General features: G+C 36.8%; 1 protein-coding gene across 1 annotated transcript; it reads left to right on the forward strand.

The window, feature by feature from the left end:
* The first annotated feature begins 242 nt into the window (after positions 1–242).
* Positions 243–17,256, forward strand: LOC113070391 (chloride intracellular channel protein 4-like). The gene is made up of 4 exons (XM_026243675.1): positions 243–606; positions 14,075–14,184; positions 16,852–16,977; positions 17,055–17,256. Exons 1-4 carry the CDS (start codon positions 538–540, stop codon positions 17,239–17,241), a joined length of 492 nt encoding a protein of 163 aa, XP_026099460.1. The 5' UTR covers positions 243–537; the 3' UTR covers positions 17,242–17,256.
* Positions 17,257–18,737: the final 1,481 nt, after the last annotated feature.

Genomic DNA, 18,737 nt, shown 5'->3' on the forward strand with positions numbered 1-18,737 from the left:
TAAATATATTTATGGCTAAACAATCTTACTGAAACTGATTACCTTTTTGCTGCAAAGCGCTTTTTCACTAGCAGTAAAACATGACTCATACTGTCCTTATAATGCAAGTCAAATAACTTTACTATCCAAATTAGCAGTATTATAAAACACTTAAGGAAACGCCAGCTCTCTAGTGCACGCGGGATGGTGCTCTATAACGTTACTGATTCTGCGCGCGCCCGTTTCGTTCACTCTGCGCATGACATCACCGCCTTAAATACTCCAGTTGCTTTTCCACATTTCTGTCGGAGGAGACATATAGGTTTTTCAGTGATGTGTTTCTAAGCAGCGGGACCTCGTGGAAAAAAAGTGGCATTTTTTATTTTATTTTAACGGACTCTCTGTTTTTCGGTTGCCCTTGGAAAAACCGCAGAGTGGTATTTGTGCTCGAGAGACTCGGTTCGAGAAAGAGGGAGGCGTGAAAGGAAAACTTTTTGTGCCAAGGTGAAGAAATCGAGGTTTGTTGTTTGCGAACGAGTCTAAAGCCAAAAGTTGGGGATGTCTCTCTCGGTACCTCAGAACGGTGTAAAGGGGGATAACGAACCCGTCATCGAGCTTTTTGTGAAGGTAAGAGCCTGACTGAAAACTCCAGTCGTTGAAGTAAAGAGATAGCGCACCCAAAAATTAAAATTTTGTCATCATATATTCATACAAATCTCTACGAATAATGTTTGTTTGTTAATGCAAACTATATTTTAGAGTGAACGAAAAACGGTCACTTTACTAAAAAGATGTGATGAAAGTGAATGGAGACCGAGTCTGTCAGTCCTACACGTTCACACTAACGTTACAGGCTTCTGTTGTAACTTGAATTACAATTCAGTTTTCTCTTGATAAGTAAACAATTAACAGTCAAAGCGACCACCTTAATATGTCTAAAAACAATGTCAGAGAATCGATTCATCCGTTGTGTTTAACAATAAGAGTGAACGATGATGACACTGTGTCCATGTGAACGTCAATGGGTGGAGGCTTTTTTCTCAATATCTGTATATGTGCTGCTCCTTTTTAGATTTTTATGATTTTTATGATTATATGTAACAAAATAAAGGGATAAGAGTTTGCTCCCTCAGCCAGATGCACAAAGCATGCGGGTTTGCATGGGAAACCGACAGCAATGTACATCTGCAGTTCCCAATCCCGACCGCAGGAAATCCGTCCGGTCCAGGATACAGAGTGACCCACACTGGAGCCGAAAGAGCTCAAATGTGCTCTGCCAGAGTTTTGTCTGTTAGGAAAGGACATTGTATTTAATACCCTTTGAATGGATGAAACCGCCTTTTGTTTCTGTATCTACTACAGCATTGTTTGCCTTCATAACAGAGTTTCATATTTTAACTCCACACAGGAATCAGTCTGTGTTTATAGTAATCAGAGATGGTGTCAGGATCTATTTATCTTTGGTTTGCTTCTTAAGACTAAACTCTTCGTCATTTCCAATATAAACTGAAGCGAAGGAATCTGGTCCTCCTTGGATCTTTGAGTAATCAAACTGGAATTATTCGAATTCCTCTCCACTTCTGGAACCCTGCTGTCCTCTTTCTTTCCCTTTCTCTTCTTTTTCTCTCCCTCTAAAGGCCTTCTGCCCGGCAGAGCGGGAAAACTCCTGCAAGACTGAAAGGAGGGTGTGAAGAGGAGGGGAGGGAGTTCCAGAAATAGGAGGGGGCTCCTAGCAGTGGATATTTAGAGACTGAGAGATCTGTTTAGAAGTGTGTTACGACATGCTCTCCTCTCCGACCCGCATGGTTCCTAAACTACTGGTGCATTAAAGCTCAGAAGACTTTGGATCTCAGACGTGAAAACGCTGACCAGGTGTATATGATTCCCGAGGCTTTAATTAAAGGATGCCCCTGCTGTATTAAATGGATTGTAATTAATAATTCAAAGAACATAAAAGCAGTTTGTCACGTTACAAGGCACATGTATAGGTCAGCTCTTTTTGGAAGTTGTGAAGTGACCCTAGAAAACATTAGAAGAGACTGATATTTTAAGTATGGGCTTTGGTTTCTAACCGATTGACTGATAGATTAACCCCCCCCCCCCCCCCCCCAGGTAAATCTGAAAAGTGCAGTTCTCTTTACTGCATTTGTTTTTACTGTACTATATTTGAGCTTTGGGTAGGAAATATTGAAAATAATTTTCTTTAAAAAATATTTCTAATTTCTTTTATTATATTGAAGTTTTTAAATGCAATACATTTTTAGTGCATATAGCTTTTTTTTTTTTTTTTTTTTTAACAAAAAATATATTCTTTGAATTTAAAATGCTTTATTTTTAAATAAATGTTTTTATGTGTGTGTATATACACACATAATATTTTTAGAAATATTTATAACCAATAATATATATATATTCTCACTTTAGAGAGCATTTGAGTACATTTTGTCAATGTTCATAAGTACATTAACCTTTAGATGGCTTCTAGCTAATGCAAACAATTGCACAAAACTCTAATTTGCATTTAGTGTTTTTACAATAAAGTCTCCATCCTGCTGCCATTTTTAAGAGTGTCTTGCTATGATGCCACACTGTATGAAGTGCTTGATATTTTTGTGGTAGCATGCTGTAGTCCTCCGTGATCCTGATCTCATGTGATGCTGTTTTTATGAATGGGGAAAGTCTAGAAATGATTGTCTTTTATTGCTGCGGTCATATTTTTAGATTCAGCCTGACCACACAGCAGTGTTGCCTGATCATTACATAGGGAATCATCATCAAAAAAATTAGTGCATGAGCAGGGAAACCGTTCTCCTGCTTTTGTGGTTTGATGTGGAACGGCATGAAGAGAGACCTCCGGTCACTCTTATTCAGAGTCTGCTGATATCAGATGTGCTGCAGTGACACTTACACTGTCTGTGTTTTGTTTCTATTGCACCTGGGCAAAGAGAGTTTCATTTTTTTTGTTTGAAAGTGCACACATCCTGCAGCAGAAAGATAATGTTGACCTCGCTCTCTTCCTTTCTGTCGTTTTATGTCTCTCTCATTCATAATTAACAGCATGTATGTAATGCATCTTTGTTCCACCTTTTCTTCCTGCACATCACAGCAGGACCAGCCCCTTTGTTGCCATAGAAACCAGGCAAACCTTGCTCCTGCTGGCGGCTGATAATGCAGTCGTCTCCCCTCCTCCCTCCCTCTGTACAGCCGCACCTGCTGGTCATCTTCACCACGTGGACGTTCAGATTTTTGCTTTGATCGCAGTAAAGCACACAGCAGCGTTTGCTGATGTACAGTACATTTCAAAAAGGGCCCGAACACACTTCTTGTGCGGCTGAATCTGATCAGTGCTTGCTGGTTTAGAAGCTTTTGTTTTTCTCTTGGTTGGCTATCTATCCTCAGTGTGCTCCTAATGGATTTGAGATTTAGAGATCAACCTCAGAGCTTTAATGGGATCAGCGTCTCTTAAATTGATGTGACTTCTCTAGAGTATGATGCAGAAGTAATGAAGCCTTGGACAGAGCAAAGATTTGCAGTTCTTATGATTACTGGATGTTAGGCTTATTTTTATTTTTTACGGAAACGCTTCCATTCAATTCAACATCTATAAGTGTGGTGAATTCTAGATATTTTTAGAAAACATTCCAGGTCTGTTCTCCATATAAAAGACTTCAATGGTAGCCAACAGTGTCAAAGGACTCTACACAATCCCATATAGAATATCCCATATATATATATATATATATAATGGCCCTTCAACCACCATTGAAGTCCACTATATTAAGAAAAATCCTGGCGTGTTTTCCTCAAAAACCATACATTTCTTTTTGACCGTAGAAAGAAAGAAAGAAATGAACATTTTGGCTGACATGGGGGTGAGTAAATTATCAGGAAATTTTCATTCTGGAAGTGAACTACTCCTTTAATTGTGCGTATATATTTGAAAAAGATTAAAATAAATGTTTTTAAAAGTTCTTTTTAAAAAAATTACAGATTTTTTGGTTTATCTGCCATAACAATTAAAATAATTAACAAAATGTATTATTCTCTTATCTATATTCTTGAATTTTAATATATGTGCATCCCTAATTTAAAAGGTCTTACAAAAGCAAATATTGTTATAACTATTGCTCAGTTTTGCATTGACAAGTGTCATTTACATTTTCTTTAAAATACATAGATCATTAATAATCTACCCAATCCTCTACCTACATGTGCATACAGGGTCAAAACTAGCTCTGTAAAGTGAGCCAGATCACCATGTGACCCAGGTAATGTTTACTCAACAGAAGGACACTGGCTCTCAGGTGCTTTACACCGTCCAGGTGCTGATGATGCAACCACAATAACCCTTGCTCTGCTTTGATTGGTTCTTTAGATTAATTATTGTTTATGCTGCATGCAGAGTCAGATGACTTCAGTGTTTTGTCTGTGTTTTAGCTGATGTTTGCGATTGTTCTGTGCAGAGTTATAGTTTAATTGCTGCTTATGAATTCAAGGCCAAAGTTTGGTCGTATTTGTTAACTTTGCATTTATTTTTGAAGGAACTGTTTGCTCCTTTGACAATAAAAAAGGAAATGCTGACCTTTTGAAATATTTAGTTGAATTTTTTTTGGTATTCATGTGGAGTTCATACACTCAGACCTATTGTGCTGCTAACAACAATGTGTCTGTCAGAACCTCGAGAGGACCTTTTGCGTTTGAGAAGGATTATGGCACAGCTCAGAGTGTCCTTTCATCTCTCACAGCTTCCATTTTTAACCCAAACTAGCGGTCAGGTTTTTTTTTTTTTTACAGTCCAATTACAGTGTTAAATATGCTATTCAGTCTTTTATCAGCTGCCAAGATGGGATCTTATATAAACACAGACATTTGAATGCATCAAATGATTTGTGAGAAAAAGGCATTGTGTTTGTTTATAGATTGGAGAGAGTTTGTCTTCTTACATGTTCACACAGTGATACAGGATTGTAAGAACAGACAGACATGGACACATTCTTGGCCTCTGAAGTCCCACCAAAGTCAAATCAATCTGTCTTTACTGAACAATCTGAAGGATAAAAGACATGCTTGAACTCTTTCACCCCCTCCTTCCCTCTCTCTCTTCATCCCTCAGCCAGTCTTGTTCATGGACCGCTCATTTCTGACCAGAAAGCTGCATTGCAGTCGTCTCAGCAGTGAGTCTATCTATCTATCTATCTATCTATCTATCTATCTATCTATCTATCTATCTATCTATCTATCTATCTATCAATAATGTGTGTGTGATATATATATATATAATATAAAATTAGATATGAATTATTTAATATTCATATATTGATTTAAATGTTGAAGAGTTTGTATGCTATCAGTAAAGCAAATTTAGTTTGCAAGGATGCACAATTTGGCCAAAGTTTTGAGGTTTTATATATAAATATGGCTATATAATAACAAAAATATCATTATATAAATGCTATTATTATTAACAAAAAAAGTATTTAATGATGATAATGGTATTTTATTTTACAACTGTAAAATTACAGTCAATATCAATTAATGTAGCAGCCCTAGAAAGCAGAAAGAGCAAAAATGAAGTGACTGTAATAGCTGGTTTATTTTCATCTGGATTAATCATAAGTTGCATCATCTTCCGTTAATAGTCAGATATATATATATATGTGTGTGTGTGTGTGTATGTATATGTTTTTCTTGTTTTCAGTGTTTTGTTTGTTTTGTGTGTGACGGCCTTTTGCAGCTATGTGCCAATGAGTGTGATTTCAGGAGCACATGGAGCCGTGTCAGTGCTGCCTGATTCCCTCACAGGTCTTAAATAGAATCGTGTGCGTGCCTTTGCTATCATGAAATTGAATGTCACTGTACGATGACATCTGTAGCAAAGCCAGCATTTGAATTTTATTTTAAAAGTTAAATTTAGGCAAATTTGACAGGGTTCTTCTAGCAGGAGTGATTTTACTGTGGCAGTCTTAACCTATATGCTCGTCTCGGTTTGTCTAGATTCTGCTGCTGATCTGCATGTTTAGTTTTGTCAGATATCACAGCTGATTGGCTCTCGTCTCAGAAACAAAGCGACCTGCGTGTGTTTTGTTCATTTGAAAAACACTTGTTTATTCAGCTGGCGCGACTTTGTGTAACCAGTGGTGTAGGCAAGACTCTGCATGTGTCCATTGATGTGAGTGTGCGAGCGCTGACCAATGACGGCTGGAAGCGTGGCCGTGAGTCATCAGTCTGGGCTCTGCTTTTTTTGTTAGGAGGAATGTTCTGGGTATGTTTGCACCAACTTAGGAGGTCTGCAATGAATCTGGAAACATGCAGAATTCAAATCCCAGCAATTTATTTTAATGTCTACATATCTTCCCTTGTTTTGCTTGCTCTCTTTTATCATTTCTTTAAAGAGATGTTTCAAGTTCAATGTAAATTCAAGATGTCTATGATCACCACAGACAATCTTGAGAGTTAAAAGCTGGATATCCTATTTGCATAATTTAGTAAGTGATTTTCTCACAAGGGGTGGGCAATATAACCAAAAATATTATTTCATCTTAAATCTACTCTCTCTCTCTCTCTCTCTCTCTCTCTCTCTCTCTCTCTCTCTCTCTCTCTCTCTCTCTCTCTCTCTCTCTCTCTCTCTCTCTCTCTCTCTCTCTCTCTCTCTCTCTCTCTCTCTCTCTCTCTCTCTCTAAATTATATATATATATATATATATAACAATTTCAAGTAAAAAGGTACAAACACTTTATTTAGAGTAGTAAGAAAAATGCAAGAAATTGTATAATCAAATGTAAAAATAAAGAGAAATCATAGATTGTCTCATGTGAGCGTCATTTGGAAAATTGTATGTTATTGTTTTTCAAGCGGGATATCCTTCTTTCTGTCTGTAGGTCTTATTCTTTCTCTTTCTCCTTCCCTCTTTTCCCTCCGTCCATATAAGGTAACATCGTGGTCAGATCGTTCACAGGGGCTGGAGAATGAGCACATTGTGATTTGCGAAGAGTTTAGCTGTTTAGAGTTCTAAATTTAGTCTGCTGGGCACTTCCCCTCGGTCCCACCTCCAGACACACACACACATCTCTGTCCTGTGGGAATCTCAGTGTGGCCTAACAAGGCAGGGCTGAAAGAGAGAGCCGAGTGGGTGCCGGGCTATGAAATGTGTCTGATTGTGTTGAGGTGTGTGTGTGGGAGAGAGACTCCACTTTCATGCTTTCAGATTGAGCTGCCCTCTGTGACATCTTCAGAGTTTTTCTGGAAGAGATGAGATCACTCACAGAGACCGCAGATCAGATGGAGACGGTGACATGCTCGGCAGCTACTGCACCATGACTCACTGTCTCCACTGGACAACTGTAGCTGTGTGCGCTTCTCCTTTGGGAGTTCAAATCCCTCGTCTGGCCCTGACAGTGTCACAGAGTATATTAAAACACTTCGCTTCCACCTGAGCTTGAGAGAGAGAGAATGTGACACAGTTCAGCCCGAAAGCATATTAGCAGTGAACATTATGATGGACTACGTTTTTATTTGGAAACCTTGATGATACTCAAGACAAACCCCAATTAAAAGTGTTTGCTCTGAAAATGTGTTATAAATGGAGATTAAAACGGCTAGTATAACTATATTTGTGTATATTATACACACCATCATTAAAAACACACACAAAAAAGACATTATCTTTCTCTGGACAAAATAGCATGCATTCGGTTAAAGTGGCTATTCATCCTTTATTGAATAAATTCTGTTCTTGTAAACTTGCAAGTCATTAAGTAATAAATCCAGAAAAATGTGAAGGAAAATAAAAATTATTCAGCAGAGGTTTTTAACATTGATAACAATAAATGTTTCTTCAGTAGCACGACAGCATATGGGAATGATTTTTGAAGTATTATGCAACACTGAAGACTGGAGTAGTGGCATTGAAAGTAAAATTCAGCTTTGCCATCACAGGAAAAAAACTACATTTAAAAATGTTAAAATAGAAAACTGATAAGTTGCATAATGTAATACATATTTCACAACATTACTGTTTTACTGTGTTTTTTGTTAATAAATGCATCTGTTAACATCTTTTTTTTTTTTTTTATCATAAAAAAACCCCTAACAACCCCAAACATTTAAATGATACTTTCTACTAGGAGTGTGTGTGTGTTGATATAGATATATATATATATATATATATATATATATATATATATATATATATATATATATATATATATATATATATATATATTTGATATATAAACTAATTTGAGAAATATACTTGTGTAAACTGTTTTAACAATTGTTTTTAATTTATTTAATCGGGGGGAAAAATTATATGCAGGAACTTTTGACACTAACATCATTCAAAACATTCAGTGTTTAGAACTGATTCACAGACTCTGCCTGTTTAACCAAACATTTCAACTTTTTTTTTTCTTTTTTTTTTTTAATCAGTCTTTGGTAATTCTTTTGGAATATGAGTAAGTTTTATGTTTTTGCTTAAGGTCTCGGGGTTGCCATATAAGGTATGCAGCCAGTCTTTCACTTCCTGAGACTGCCATCTGTTTTTCCCCCTCTTTTCTTTTGGATGCACCCAATGTGTTTTTAAGAGGTGTTGAACAAAAGGGCTCTGTTTGTGTTTGGAGAGTCATCCATATGGATCTGAGAGACCTCTCTGAATAGAAAGATGTATATAGAGGGCAACATCGATGGAAAACACACTGCTGCTGTTCATTTTTGAATGTGGGCATCTTTCAAAGGTCATTTGGACCCATCCGGTTTTATGGGGACAACATCAGTTCTGTTCAAAATTGGCTGATAAAAGCGTGCAGCACAGATGTTCCAGTATCTTGAGTTATGGTGTGTTGTGTAGCGGAGTTATTTTAGTCCGATCAAATGGGTTTGAATGTAAGCGTGGACATGTGTGCAGCTGTCTGAGAGGAAATGCTTGCCCTCAGTCGACGTCGCAAAACCTAAACAAAACCCTCACTCAACACCCCATGCCCAGCATTTCTGGAATATATTCTGCTCCCCTCCCCACCATCCTCAGAGGCCTTACAGAGGGGGAGGTGAGAGAAGATACGAGTAGAACAACAAAAAGGGGAGAACTGAAGACCGAAAAGGGCTTAATACGTAAACAGGAGAGAATCCTCTTTAGTTTATGAAAGCCCCCATGCTGCTGCTTTTTTCTTGTTGCTTCACTACATATGAAGATGTGTTATAATCGGTAATTAAACTTCTTTTATAAAGCTTGGTTCAAAAGCACAGGAGTTGGATTATAACCAGCAAATAATTAAATCCAGATTCTTTTAAATAAACATTCTGCAGGGACTTGAATGGCTGACGTCTTTTTGAGTTTTCTCTCTGCGTCCCTTGTTAGTACAAACATTTGGTCTTCTTATTAAACCTTTTTGTGTGAGGCGAGGCAGTTTGCCCTCTGTTGTGATGAATGGAGCAGATAAGCAGAAACACCCTCGGGAAATCCACAGCCATTGTAACCTTCAGGGTATTTACTGGTACTGCAGCCAAAAAAAAAAAAAAAAAACACGAATTCTCCCAATACTAACCTCTATTTGTAGCTGCTTCATCAATTGATTTGACTTCCTTAACATTTGGATGGTTTGGTCTTTAAACAAAAGGAGCCTACGATTCTGATGTTTGCAGAAAATTAATCCCGTTTGATGAACGATTATTGACAAGTCAACAGTTTTCCCATGACATGATTTTCTGGGTTTCCTGTCACAGTCCAGCATCATTAAATAGCATCAGTACTTCAGTGATCAGTCACTCAGAAATGCTTTGATATATTACCTGTAGTATTTAGAGAACAGGGAGGCATATATACAGTATTGTTCAAAATAATAGCAGTACAATGTGACTAACCAGAATAATCAAGGTTTTTCGTATATTGTTTTATTGCTACGTGGCAAACAAGTTACCAGTAGGTTCAGTAGATTCTCAGAAAACAAATGAGACCCAGCATTCATGATATGCACGCTCTTAAGGCTGTGCAATTGGGCAATTAGTTGAATTAGTTGAAAGGGGTGTGTTCAAAAAAATAGCAGTGTGGCATTCAATCACTGAGGTCATCAATTTTGTGAAGAAACAGGTGTGAATCAGGTGGCCCCTATTTAAGGATGAAGCCAACACTTGTTGAACATGCATTTGAAAGCTGAGGAAAATGGGTCGTTCAAGACATTGTTCAGAAGAACAGCGTACTTTGATTAAAAAGTTGATTAGAGAGGGGAAAACCTATAAAGAGGTGCAAAAAATGATAGGCTGTTCAGCTAAAATGATCTCCAATGCCTTAAAATGGAGAGCAAAACCAGAGAGACGTGGAAGAAAACGGAAGACAACCATCAAAATGGATAGAAGAATAACCAGAATGGCAAAGGCTCAGCCAATGATCACCTCCAGGATGATCAAAGACAGTCTGGAGTTACCTGTAAGTACTGTGACAGTTAGAAGACGTCTGTGTGAAGCTAATCTATTTTCAAGAATCCCCCGCAAAGTCCCTCTGTTAAAAAAAAGGCATGTGCAGAAGAGGTTACAATTTTCCAAAGAACACATCAACTGGCCTAAAGAGAAATGGAGGAACATTTTGTGGACTGATGAGAGTAAAATTGTTCTTTTTGGGTCCAAGGGCCACAGGCAGTTTGTGAGACGACCCCCAAACTCTGAATTCAAGCCACAGTACACAGTGAAGACAGTGAAGCATGGAGGTGCAAGCATCATGATATGGGCATGTTTCTCCTACTATGGTGTTGGGCCTATTTATCGCATACCAGGGATCATGGATCAGTTTGCATATGTTAAAATACTTGAAGAGGTCATGTTGCCCTATGCTGAAGAGGACATGCCCTTGAAATGGTTGTTTCAAGACAATGACCCAAAACACACTAGTAAACGGGCAAAGTCTTGGTTCCAAACCAACAAAATTAATGTTATGGAGTGGCCAGCCCAATCTCCAGACCTTAATCCAATTGAGAACTTGTGGGGTGATATCAAAAATGCTGTTTCTGAAGCAAAACCAAGAAATGTGAATGAATTGTGGAATGTTGTTAAAGAATCATGGAGTGGAATAACAGCTGAGAGGTGCCACAAGTTGGTTTACTCCATGCCACACAGATGTCAAGCAGTTTTAAAAAACTGTGGTCATACAACTAAATATTAGTTTAGTGATTCACAGGATTGCTAAATCCCAGAAAAAAAAAATGTTTGTACAAAATAGTTTTGAATTTGTACAGTCAAAGGTAGACACTGCTATTTTTTTGAACACACCCCTTTCAACTAATTGCCCAATTGCACAGCCTTAAGAGCGTGCATATCATGAATGCTGGGTCTTGTTTGTTTTCTGACAATCTACTGAACCTACTGGTAACTTGTTTGCCACGTAGCAATAAAAAATATACTAAAAACCTTGATTATTCTGGTTAGTCACATTGTACTGCTATTATTTTGAACAATACTGTATGTATATTAATCTTATTTTTATTTTGATATGCATTTAATTATTTCGCAAATATTGAATAAATTGTCACTTTTGATCAATTTGAAATATGGCTGTCAAAACGGTTCATTGCAGTTAATCACGTCTAAAATAAAAATTCTGTTTGTGCAATATGTTTGTGTACTGTATACATTTAAGAAATATTGAGGTGTGTGTGTATATTCCATTCATTTATTAAATCTTAATGTGTATTTATTTCTATAGACTAAAATATTTTTTTTGAAAATCCAAAATTCGCAAAAAATATTACTTTAAAATGTGTCAAAATAGAAACCAGTTATATATAAAAAAAAATCAACAATCACTGTACTTTTGATTAAATTAATCCTTGATGAACATGAAAGATATTATATATGAATGATTTCATTTCAGTCAGTACTTATTTTGTTAATTTCTTGACATTTTCAGACTTGGAAGTTTTTCAGACAGAAGTGAAGAAGCTTTGATTTGAATGTTTCTCTTCATCATCATAACCCTCATCTTTTTGTACTGTTGCAGTTCTTGGCTGTGAGTTTATGTAACGGGTTGTTTTGTGTGGTCTATTGTCAGTCCTAATAAACTGATTTCTACAGGATGGACACTACATCCATGTGTCTCTATGGAAACTGTTGTCCTAACCCAATGAGACGGACTCTTCCCATTCCCTCTTACAGTGAATGGATGGATGTAAAAGGGACAAAAATTCACTCTTTACCAGCATATCTTCACAAGAGAAGCCACTGAAATGAACTATGAGTCAATTTGCTAGTGAACACTGAACAAAAGTAAAACTTTTGTTCACCACTGAGAGAGAGAGAGAGAAAAGTGTATGAACGAGATCCCAGCAGGGTGCCTGGACAGGAAAGAGATGGAGGAAGAATGAAAGAGAGGGAGAGAGAGAGAGAGCGATCTCTCTAGAACAAAGTCTTCTGTTCTTTATTGGGCTGCTGGATTCTTTTCAGCGTGTGAAACCAGATAACACGAGAGCTTACAACAACTGATTCAGATATCAGTGCTGCTCTATGATATTTATTGAACTCTGAGAACATGCTAGAATCCAGAACAGACCACTTAGGATTGTGTAATGGTACAGAATGGGTTTCATCCTATAAATGGTGGTGATTTCATCTAATTGTTGTCTTGTAATATTTTCTGCCTAGCTATGTTCCGAAACCTGCCTCTGTGCCTACTGTACTGCCTAAATAGGAAGCTTCCTTAGGAATTTTCATTCAAAATTTGTAACACTTTACATGAAATGCACAGGAAGTTTTACTCGCAGTCAGATGATAGGCATCATGGAGAAAAATAATGCAGTTCTCTTAAGCATGAATATATAGGCCTATATATATATATATATATATATATATAATATATAGATATAGATTTTCCCCCCTTGAAATAGAGTAAGGTGAGTTCACCCAAGAATGAAAATTCTAAAAACTACTACTAATCCCAAAGAACAGTGGTTTCTGTTAGGTCAGGTCAGTCTGACTGTCAGCTCATTGTACAATTAGCTGAATCTAAATCGCTGAAGCACACATGAACATCTCTAGTCTCTGAGTCATGAGCATCTTGTTTCTGGAGCTCAGTGGAGGGTTCATGGAGAGATGGTCTGTTGTGTGTTGGAGTTGGTATTCAGCCGAGAGATGCGGAGGAAGAGGGTGGGCTCATTTGGTGACATCTTCACTGTGGAATCTTTGTCTTTGAAAAAAATTTCACACATACACTTGTTATCCACAGTAAGATGAATGTTTTAAAGGGGCACTCAGCCATTTCCCTGATTGAAAAATAAATAAATGCATAAAACATAATAGCACAGGCTCAATAAAGTCACACGACTAGCTAAATTCCATTCTCTTTATCTAAGTACTCCGCTGTTGTACATTTTCAATAACTGAATGGGAGCACTTTAGAATAGAGAACACATTCACTATTAAATAAGGGTTTTCCCACAATAAACTACTAAATTTGTTACTTGTTATAAGTTAGTAAGTATTTATTAAGTTTAGGTGTGGGGAAGATTAAAGGATCTAAAATATGGTCATGCAGAATAAGGCAACAATATGTGCTTTGTAAGTACTAATAAACAGCCAATATGCTATTCATTTTCAAGCTAATAAGCAACTAGTTAGTAGTGAGATTTGGACCTTAAAATAAAGTGTTATCAACTGAATAAATTTATGCTCTGTTTTATGTACATTTTCATGAATTTAAGGGTCTCTGGATGGTTTTCTTCGGCAGTAAAAGAACACCGTGTCAGTGTACAGTGTTTTAGCTTTCACTGTCCAGTTGGTTATGACAGATTTATTGAAACTGGAAATGCCTGACATGTTTTTAAGTCGGGGTCATCTTGCCTTCTGCTCTTAATATTGGTTTGTGTGTTGGAAGCTGGGTTAAAGTTAATCTTCCAGTCAAATAAATCTCTGATTCTTTAAGTTATCTTTCTTGATGTGGTTTAGTTGTTTCTCTGGCTGTAATCTGATCTATCAGCGATGGTACGGAGTTGTACGATAATAACCCAGTGATTGCAAAATGTTTGCTGCTATTCCCACAGCTGATGTGGAGCAACTCATTGGAATCATGACAGTTTTACTGATTTCTCAAGTCAGACAAACATTTTTCTTTGTCTTTCAGGCGGGCAGTGATGGAGAAAGTATCGGCAACTGTCCATTTTCTCAGCGTCTCTTCATGATCCTGTGGCTGAAGGGTGTAGTCTTCAACGTCACCACTGTGGACCTAAAGAGGTGCGTGTGAACATTCTTGGTTCTTGGTTTAGTGGCAGAAACATCCCCAGAAGTGAATTTAATCTGATAAAACCTTACATAGAGAAATACATTGTCTTTGTTTGGAAAAAAACTTGTATAGATTCTAGATAAATTTGTGTGCACTTTTAGATATTTGGTTTGCAGTAATAGTAATTTTTTTTTCTTTTTCGGAAGTGTCGGTAGGTCGGTCTATATATTTTTTTTTTTTAAGTTTCAATGTAAAAAAAAAAAAGTACATTTTTGTGATGACGTCGGTATGAATTAGCCTATCTGTATGCATGAGACTGTCTGAATACCGGCATAATTTACATTTCTGTTGTAAAAAGAGAAACCGTGTGCAGAAGTATTATTTGCTGTTATGCGTGTTTGTCCGAAGCTGCAGTTGCTGTGTGACGCCTGTTCAAAAAAAAATACAAATAAAATAAAAATAAAAAACCTGGACGCGCTCCGAGAGAAGGTCGTTAAAATAAATTTCTAATTTTCGTTTTCTAAACTTGTGTTGGTTGATTCGTGCAATAGATTTTCGAACATAAAGTGGACACTGTCACGATTTTAGACTAGAGAGGAGAAGGGATGGGAAAAGATCTGGGCACAGTTTTCCAGAACTTCGTGCCAAGTTAAAGCGGTGTCGAGCTGTTTTAATGAATTTTTTTTAGATTTATTATGGTGCCCGAACCCGTATGACTTTGAACAGTGACCGCGAACATTCTGACAGAGAATGAGAGGAGATGAAGCAAACGCACAGGCCACAGTGACATCCGTGTAAACACAGATTACGTCAAGGGTTTTTTTTTTTATTAAAGAAGATAGCCTTCATTTGTATGTAGGCCAAGGCAATTTATATATTTACAATACTTAAATATAATTAATAGTATTTTATTGTTTGTATTAGTTGTTTGAAGAGTAGTTTTTTTTTTTTTTATTAAAGAAGATATCCTTCATTTGTATGTAGGCCAAGGCAATTTATATATTTACAATACTTAAATATAATTAATAGTATTTTATTGTTTGTATTAGTTGTTTGAAGAGTAGTTTTTTTTTTTTTATTAAAGAAGATAGCCTTCATTTGTATGTAGGCCAAGGCAATTTATATATTTACAATACTTAAATATAATTAATAGTATTTTATTGTTTGTATTAGTTGTTTGAAGAGTAGTTTTTTTTTTTTTTATTAAAGAAGATAGCCTTCATTTGTATGTAGGCCAAGGCAGTTTATATATTTACAATACTTACTTAAATATAATTAATAGTATTTTATTGCGTTTGTATTAGTTGTTTGAAGAGTAAAAAATAATTGGTCTGTCTTAACACAAATTTACAATCGGCAAGTAGGTTGGACTAAAAGCAAAAAAAATAAAAAAATGTAGTCGGTGCTAAATTGACAGGGTCGGTCGGGTTACGGCAAACAAGAATATTTTTAAGGATGGCCTAAGTGTATGTGTGTGTATTGGGGAGTCTCATTTTCAGCCATCTCTGATATTAATTTTCATTCTCAGTCTTAGGCATTCGCAGTTGTGTGAGTCAGCATGCTTAAGTATTTCACTGAGGAATTTAAGACGCTCATGTAACAGTGGCAGCAGTGGCCCTATGTTTTTACGCCCGGGTGTGAGCCACTGATGATCCGTGGTAATATTTTGACCTTCTGAAAATGAGGTTAAGCCATCTAATATTAGCAGTGACTTTAACCTGCTATTATATAGTATCCACTGTGCTGTGTGTGAATCCTAAATACTTCTTTAAATGAGGTTAACCAAGTTTTCGAGTCTTAGAATACTGCAAGATTCTTTGATCTTGTTTTTGAAACAAGTATATGCTTAAATATTTAAACATTTCGCATTAATCTATGGTGTGTGTGTGTGTGTGTGTGTGTGTGTGTGAGATTACATGACTGTTTGAAGAGAGCTTCCACTCGTATAGTCCGTTTCTCTCCCTCTTTCCGTTAAGACTTTCCACATATGATCTTCAGCCGGTGATTTAGGAGGCTGTAACAGAGAACTTGTTGAGCTCAAAGTTTATGACCCTAAAATTAAATCAAACTGTGTGATACTGTGACTATTGCATTATCAATACCTACTACTTCTTTCATTCTTTCTTGCTTGCCTGCCTGTTACTTTCTCCTCTCTCTTGCCCTTTACTTTGTGCCACCAAAAGGGATAGGGTGCTCCTTGTGCTCATGCCAGAGGTGTGAGGTTATTTCCTGTTGTTGTAGTTGGTAAGATCAGAGTGTTCCTGCCTGCACGGCCTCGTGTGGCATATGTCCCCTCTGTTCCTGAACCCTCAAGAGTTTTCAGATTTCACAGCCTCCCTTTGTGGACATAGGAACATCCTCAGTTGAAAAAACTGAGGGTAGGGTTAGCATTTACCCTACTGGTTTTATAAAAAGCTAAGTAAATGTGTGCATGCTTGTTTGTATGTGTGTGTTGGCCTGCGAGTGCTCTGGAAAACCCCGTAGTGTGCAGGCCCTGAAGGCATCTTATCGTCTAGTATTTGTAAAGAAAAACAATTGATTCAATTGCTTTGGGCTCTGCAATGCATTTCCACAGTTTTTTGAATTCAGATTTGTCTTCAAATTCGCATTGAAAATTGATAATTTCATAGTTTAGAGAAGTATGTATTTAATGTTATAGTTACGTTTCTTCTTGATAGAAAACCAGCTGATCTGCAGAATCTGGCTCCAGGAACCCATCCTCCCTTCATCACCTTTAATGGAGAGGTCAAAACCGATGTCAACAAGATCGAAGAGTTCCTAGAGGACGTCCTCTGCCCTCCAAAGTTAGTGAAATTTAAGTGTCCTATATGTGTCAACACCGTCAAAAGGTTTTATGTGACGCATGTGTTTGTATACTCAGGTACACTAAACTGGGTGCAAGACACCCAGAATCCAACACTGCAGGGATGGACATATTTGCCAAGTTCTCTGCCTTCATCAAGAATTCCAAACCTGATGCCAACGAGGGTAACCAGAAATATTTCACTCTTTCACCTCCAAACAAAAGACCTAATGCATATTGCTCAGTGGAATACTCACACATTTGATAATCTTAGTTTAATCGTACAAACACTTTCTATTGCTCTAGTTTGAGAGATTAGACCTGGCCTATTGGTTGTCATGTTCTCGCGTTCAGTATGTAAACAGTGTTTGTCTCTAGTAGATAACTCAGGGCTTGGATCCAGTGTCTCATTTTACATGCTTTAGTGCTGTAGGCAGGGCTATAATTTGTTGCTTAGATCAACTTCCAGAGTAAACAGTGTTACCTGAAACTACATTTTTGAAATAAGAGCACCTGTACTCTTATCCAGAAGCGTGTAGAACTGTTGTCAAAATGATAAATAACGATAGGAATTTGCCTTGATGCAATGCTGCAAAATCTCAAAGACTCCTCAGCTCAGTAAGAGTTTGGCAGTGACCCTGAACATAAACGAACTTCAAGAGCCTCCACCCTAGTAAATGTTGACTGTGGGTCATAACAATCTCTTCATTCTAGCTGGAGTCTGTCAATAATGTCTCAAGGCTAGCAGACAGTGCTGTGTACAGGAGAAATGGCTAGGATATGCCACCTCTCACAGAGAGCAAACAGTTCTAGGAAGACAGGGTAGCACTTTATTTTATAGTCCTGTTCCCATGTACATACTAGGTACTTATTATAGAAATTACAATAACTGTGTAATAACTAGGTACTAACCCTGAACCTACCCCTAAACCTACCCTACCCCATGCAGTTACCTTATTACCAGAACTTTCTTAGATAAATACACGAAGTACACTAACAGTACATGTAAAATAAAGTGCAACAGAAACAGTTTCAGTTTGAGTGTTCCTTTTTCTTTTTTTGAAAGTTTAAGAGCTAAATGAAATGAACTGTAGAGAACTGCTTTCACCGGAGCGTGATTATGCCCCTTATGTGGCAGCTTAGTAGAAGTGCAACCAAACACTGCAATTGCATTTGAGGCACTTTCTCCCTCTAAAGGGCTAGTTACATTCATTTGAACTGTAATCCATTCTTCTTTGTATTTTGTGATTATTATATTATATTATAAATACTTGATGATAATTGTTATTTTATATTTGTTGTATATAATATTATATTGTACAAAGATATTATTTTATAATACATTTTCAACTTTGACAAAACACTAAGATGAAGTAATTTTTCTAGTCATTTTTTAACTTCTGTGTGTAGTTGACAGTACAGTTGTACTTTTATTAAATAATGTTTAAAAAAAATTCACAATTTGAAATTTAATGCGTCTGTCAGTAAAAGAAGTGAATTGGTTTATTTACTGTGAAATATGTTGTCTTTCCAATTTGGTATGGTCTTGTGAATTGTAAAAACAGACACTGACGTGAAAAAAGCTTTTTAAAGTGGCTGGCTGCCTGCATGGAAGGTTGCATGGAAAAGAGCAACTTTAATTATTATTATTATTATTATTATTAATTATTATTATTTTATTCTATCCAAAAAAGGTGACTCCTTTGGGCTTTAAATCTCTTTTAGGGTGTTCACTGTTCACATAAATAATAAGCCACAAAA

This window comes from Carassius auratus, unplaced genomic scaffold, assembly GCF_003368295.1.
Source record: "Carassius auratus strain Wakin unplaced genomic scaffold, ASM336829v1 scaf_tig00003833, whole genome shotgun sequence".
Taxonomy (NCBI): domain Eukaryota; kingdom Metazoa; phylum Chordata; class Actinopteri; order Cypriniformes; family Cyprinidae; genus Carassius; species Carassius auratus.

Coding starts and splice junctions, on each gene's coding strand:
- LOC113070391 (XM_026243675.1), top strand. CDS start 538: ATGTCTCTCTCGGTACCTCAGAACGGTGTAAAGGGGGATAACGAACCC. Junction 607..14,074: donor TCATCGAGCTTTTTGTGAAG/GTAAGAGCCTGA, acceptor TTTGTCTTTCAG/GCGGGCAGTGATGGAGAAAG. Junction 14,185..16,851: donor ACCACTGTGGACCTAAAGAG/GTGCGTGTGAAC, acceptor TCTTCTTGATAG/AAAACCAGCTGATCTGCAGA.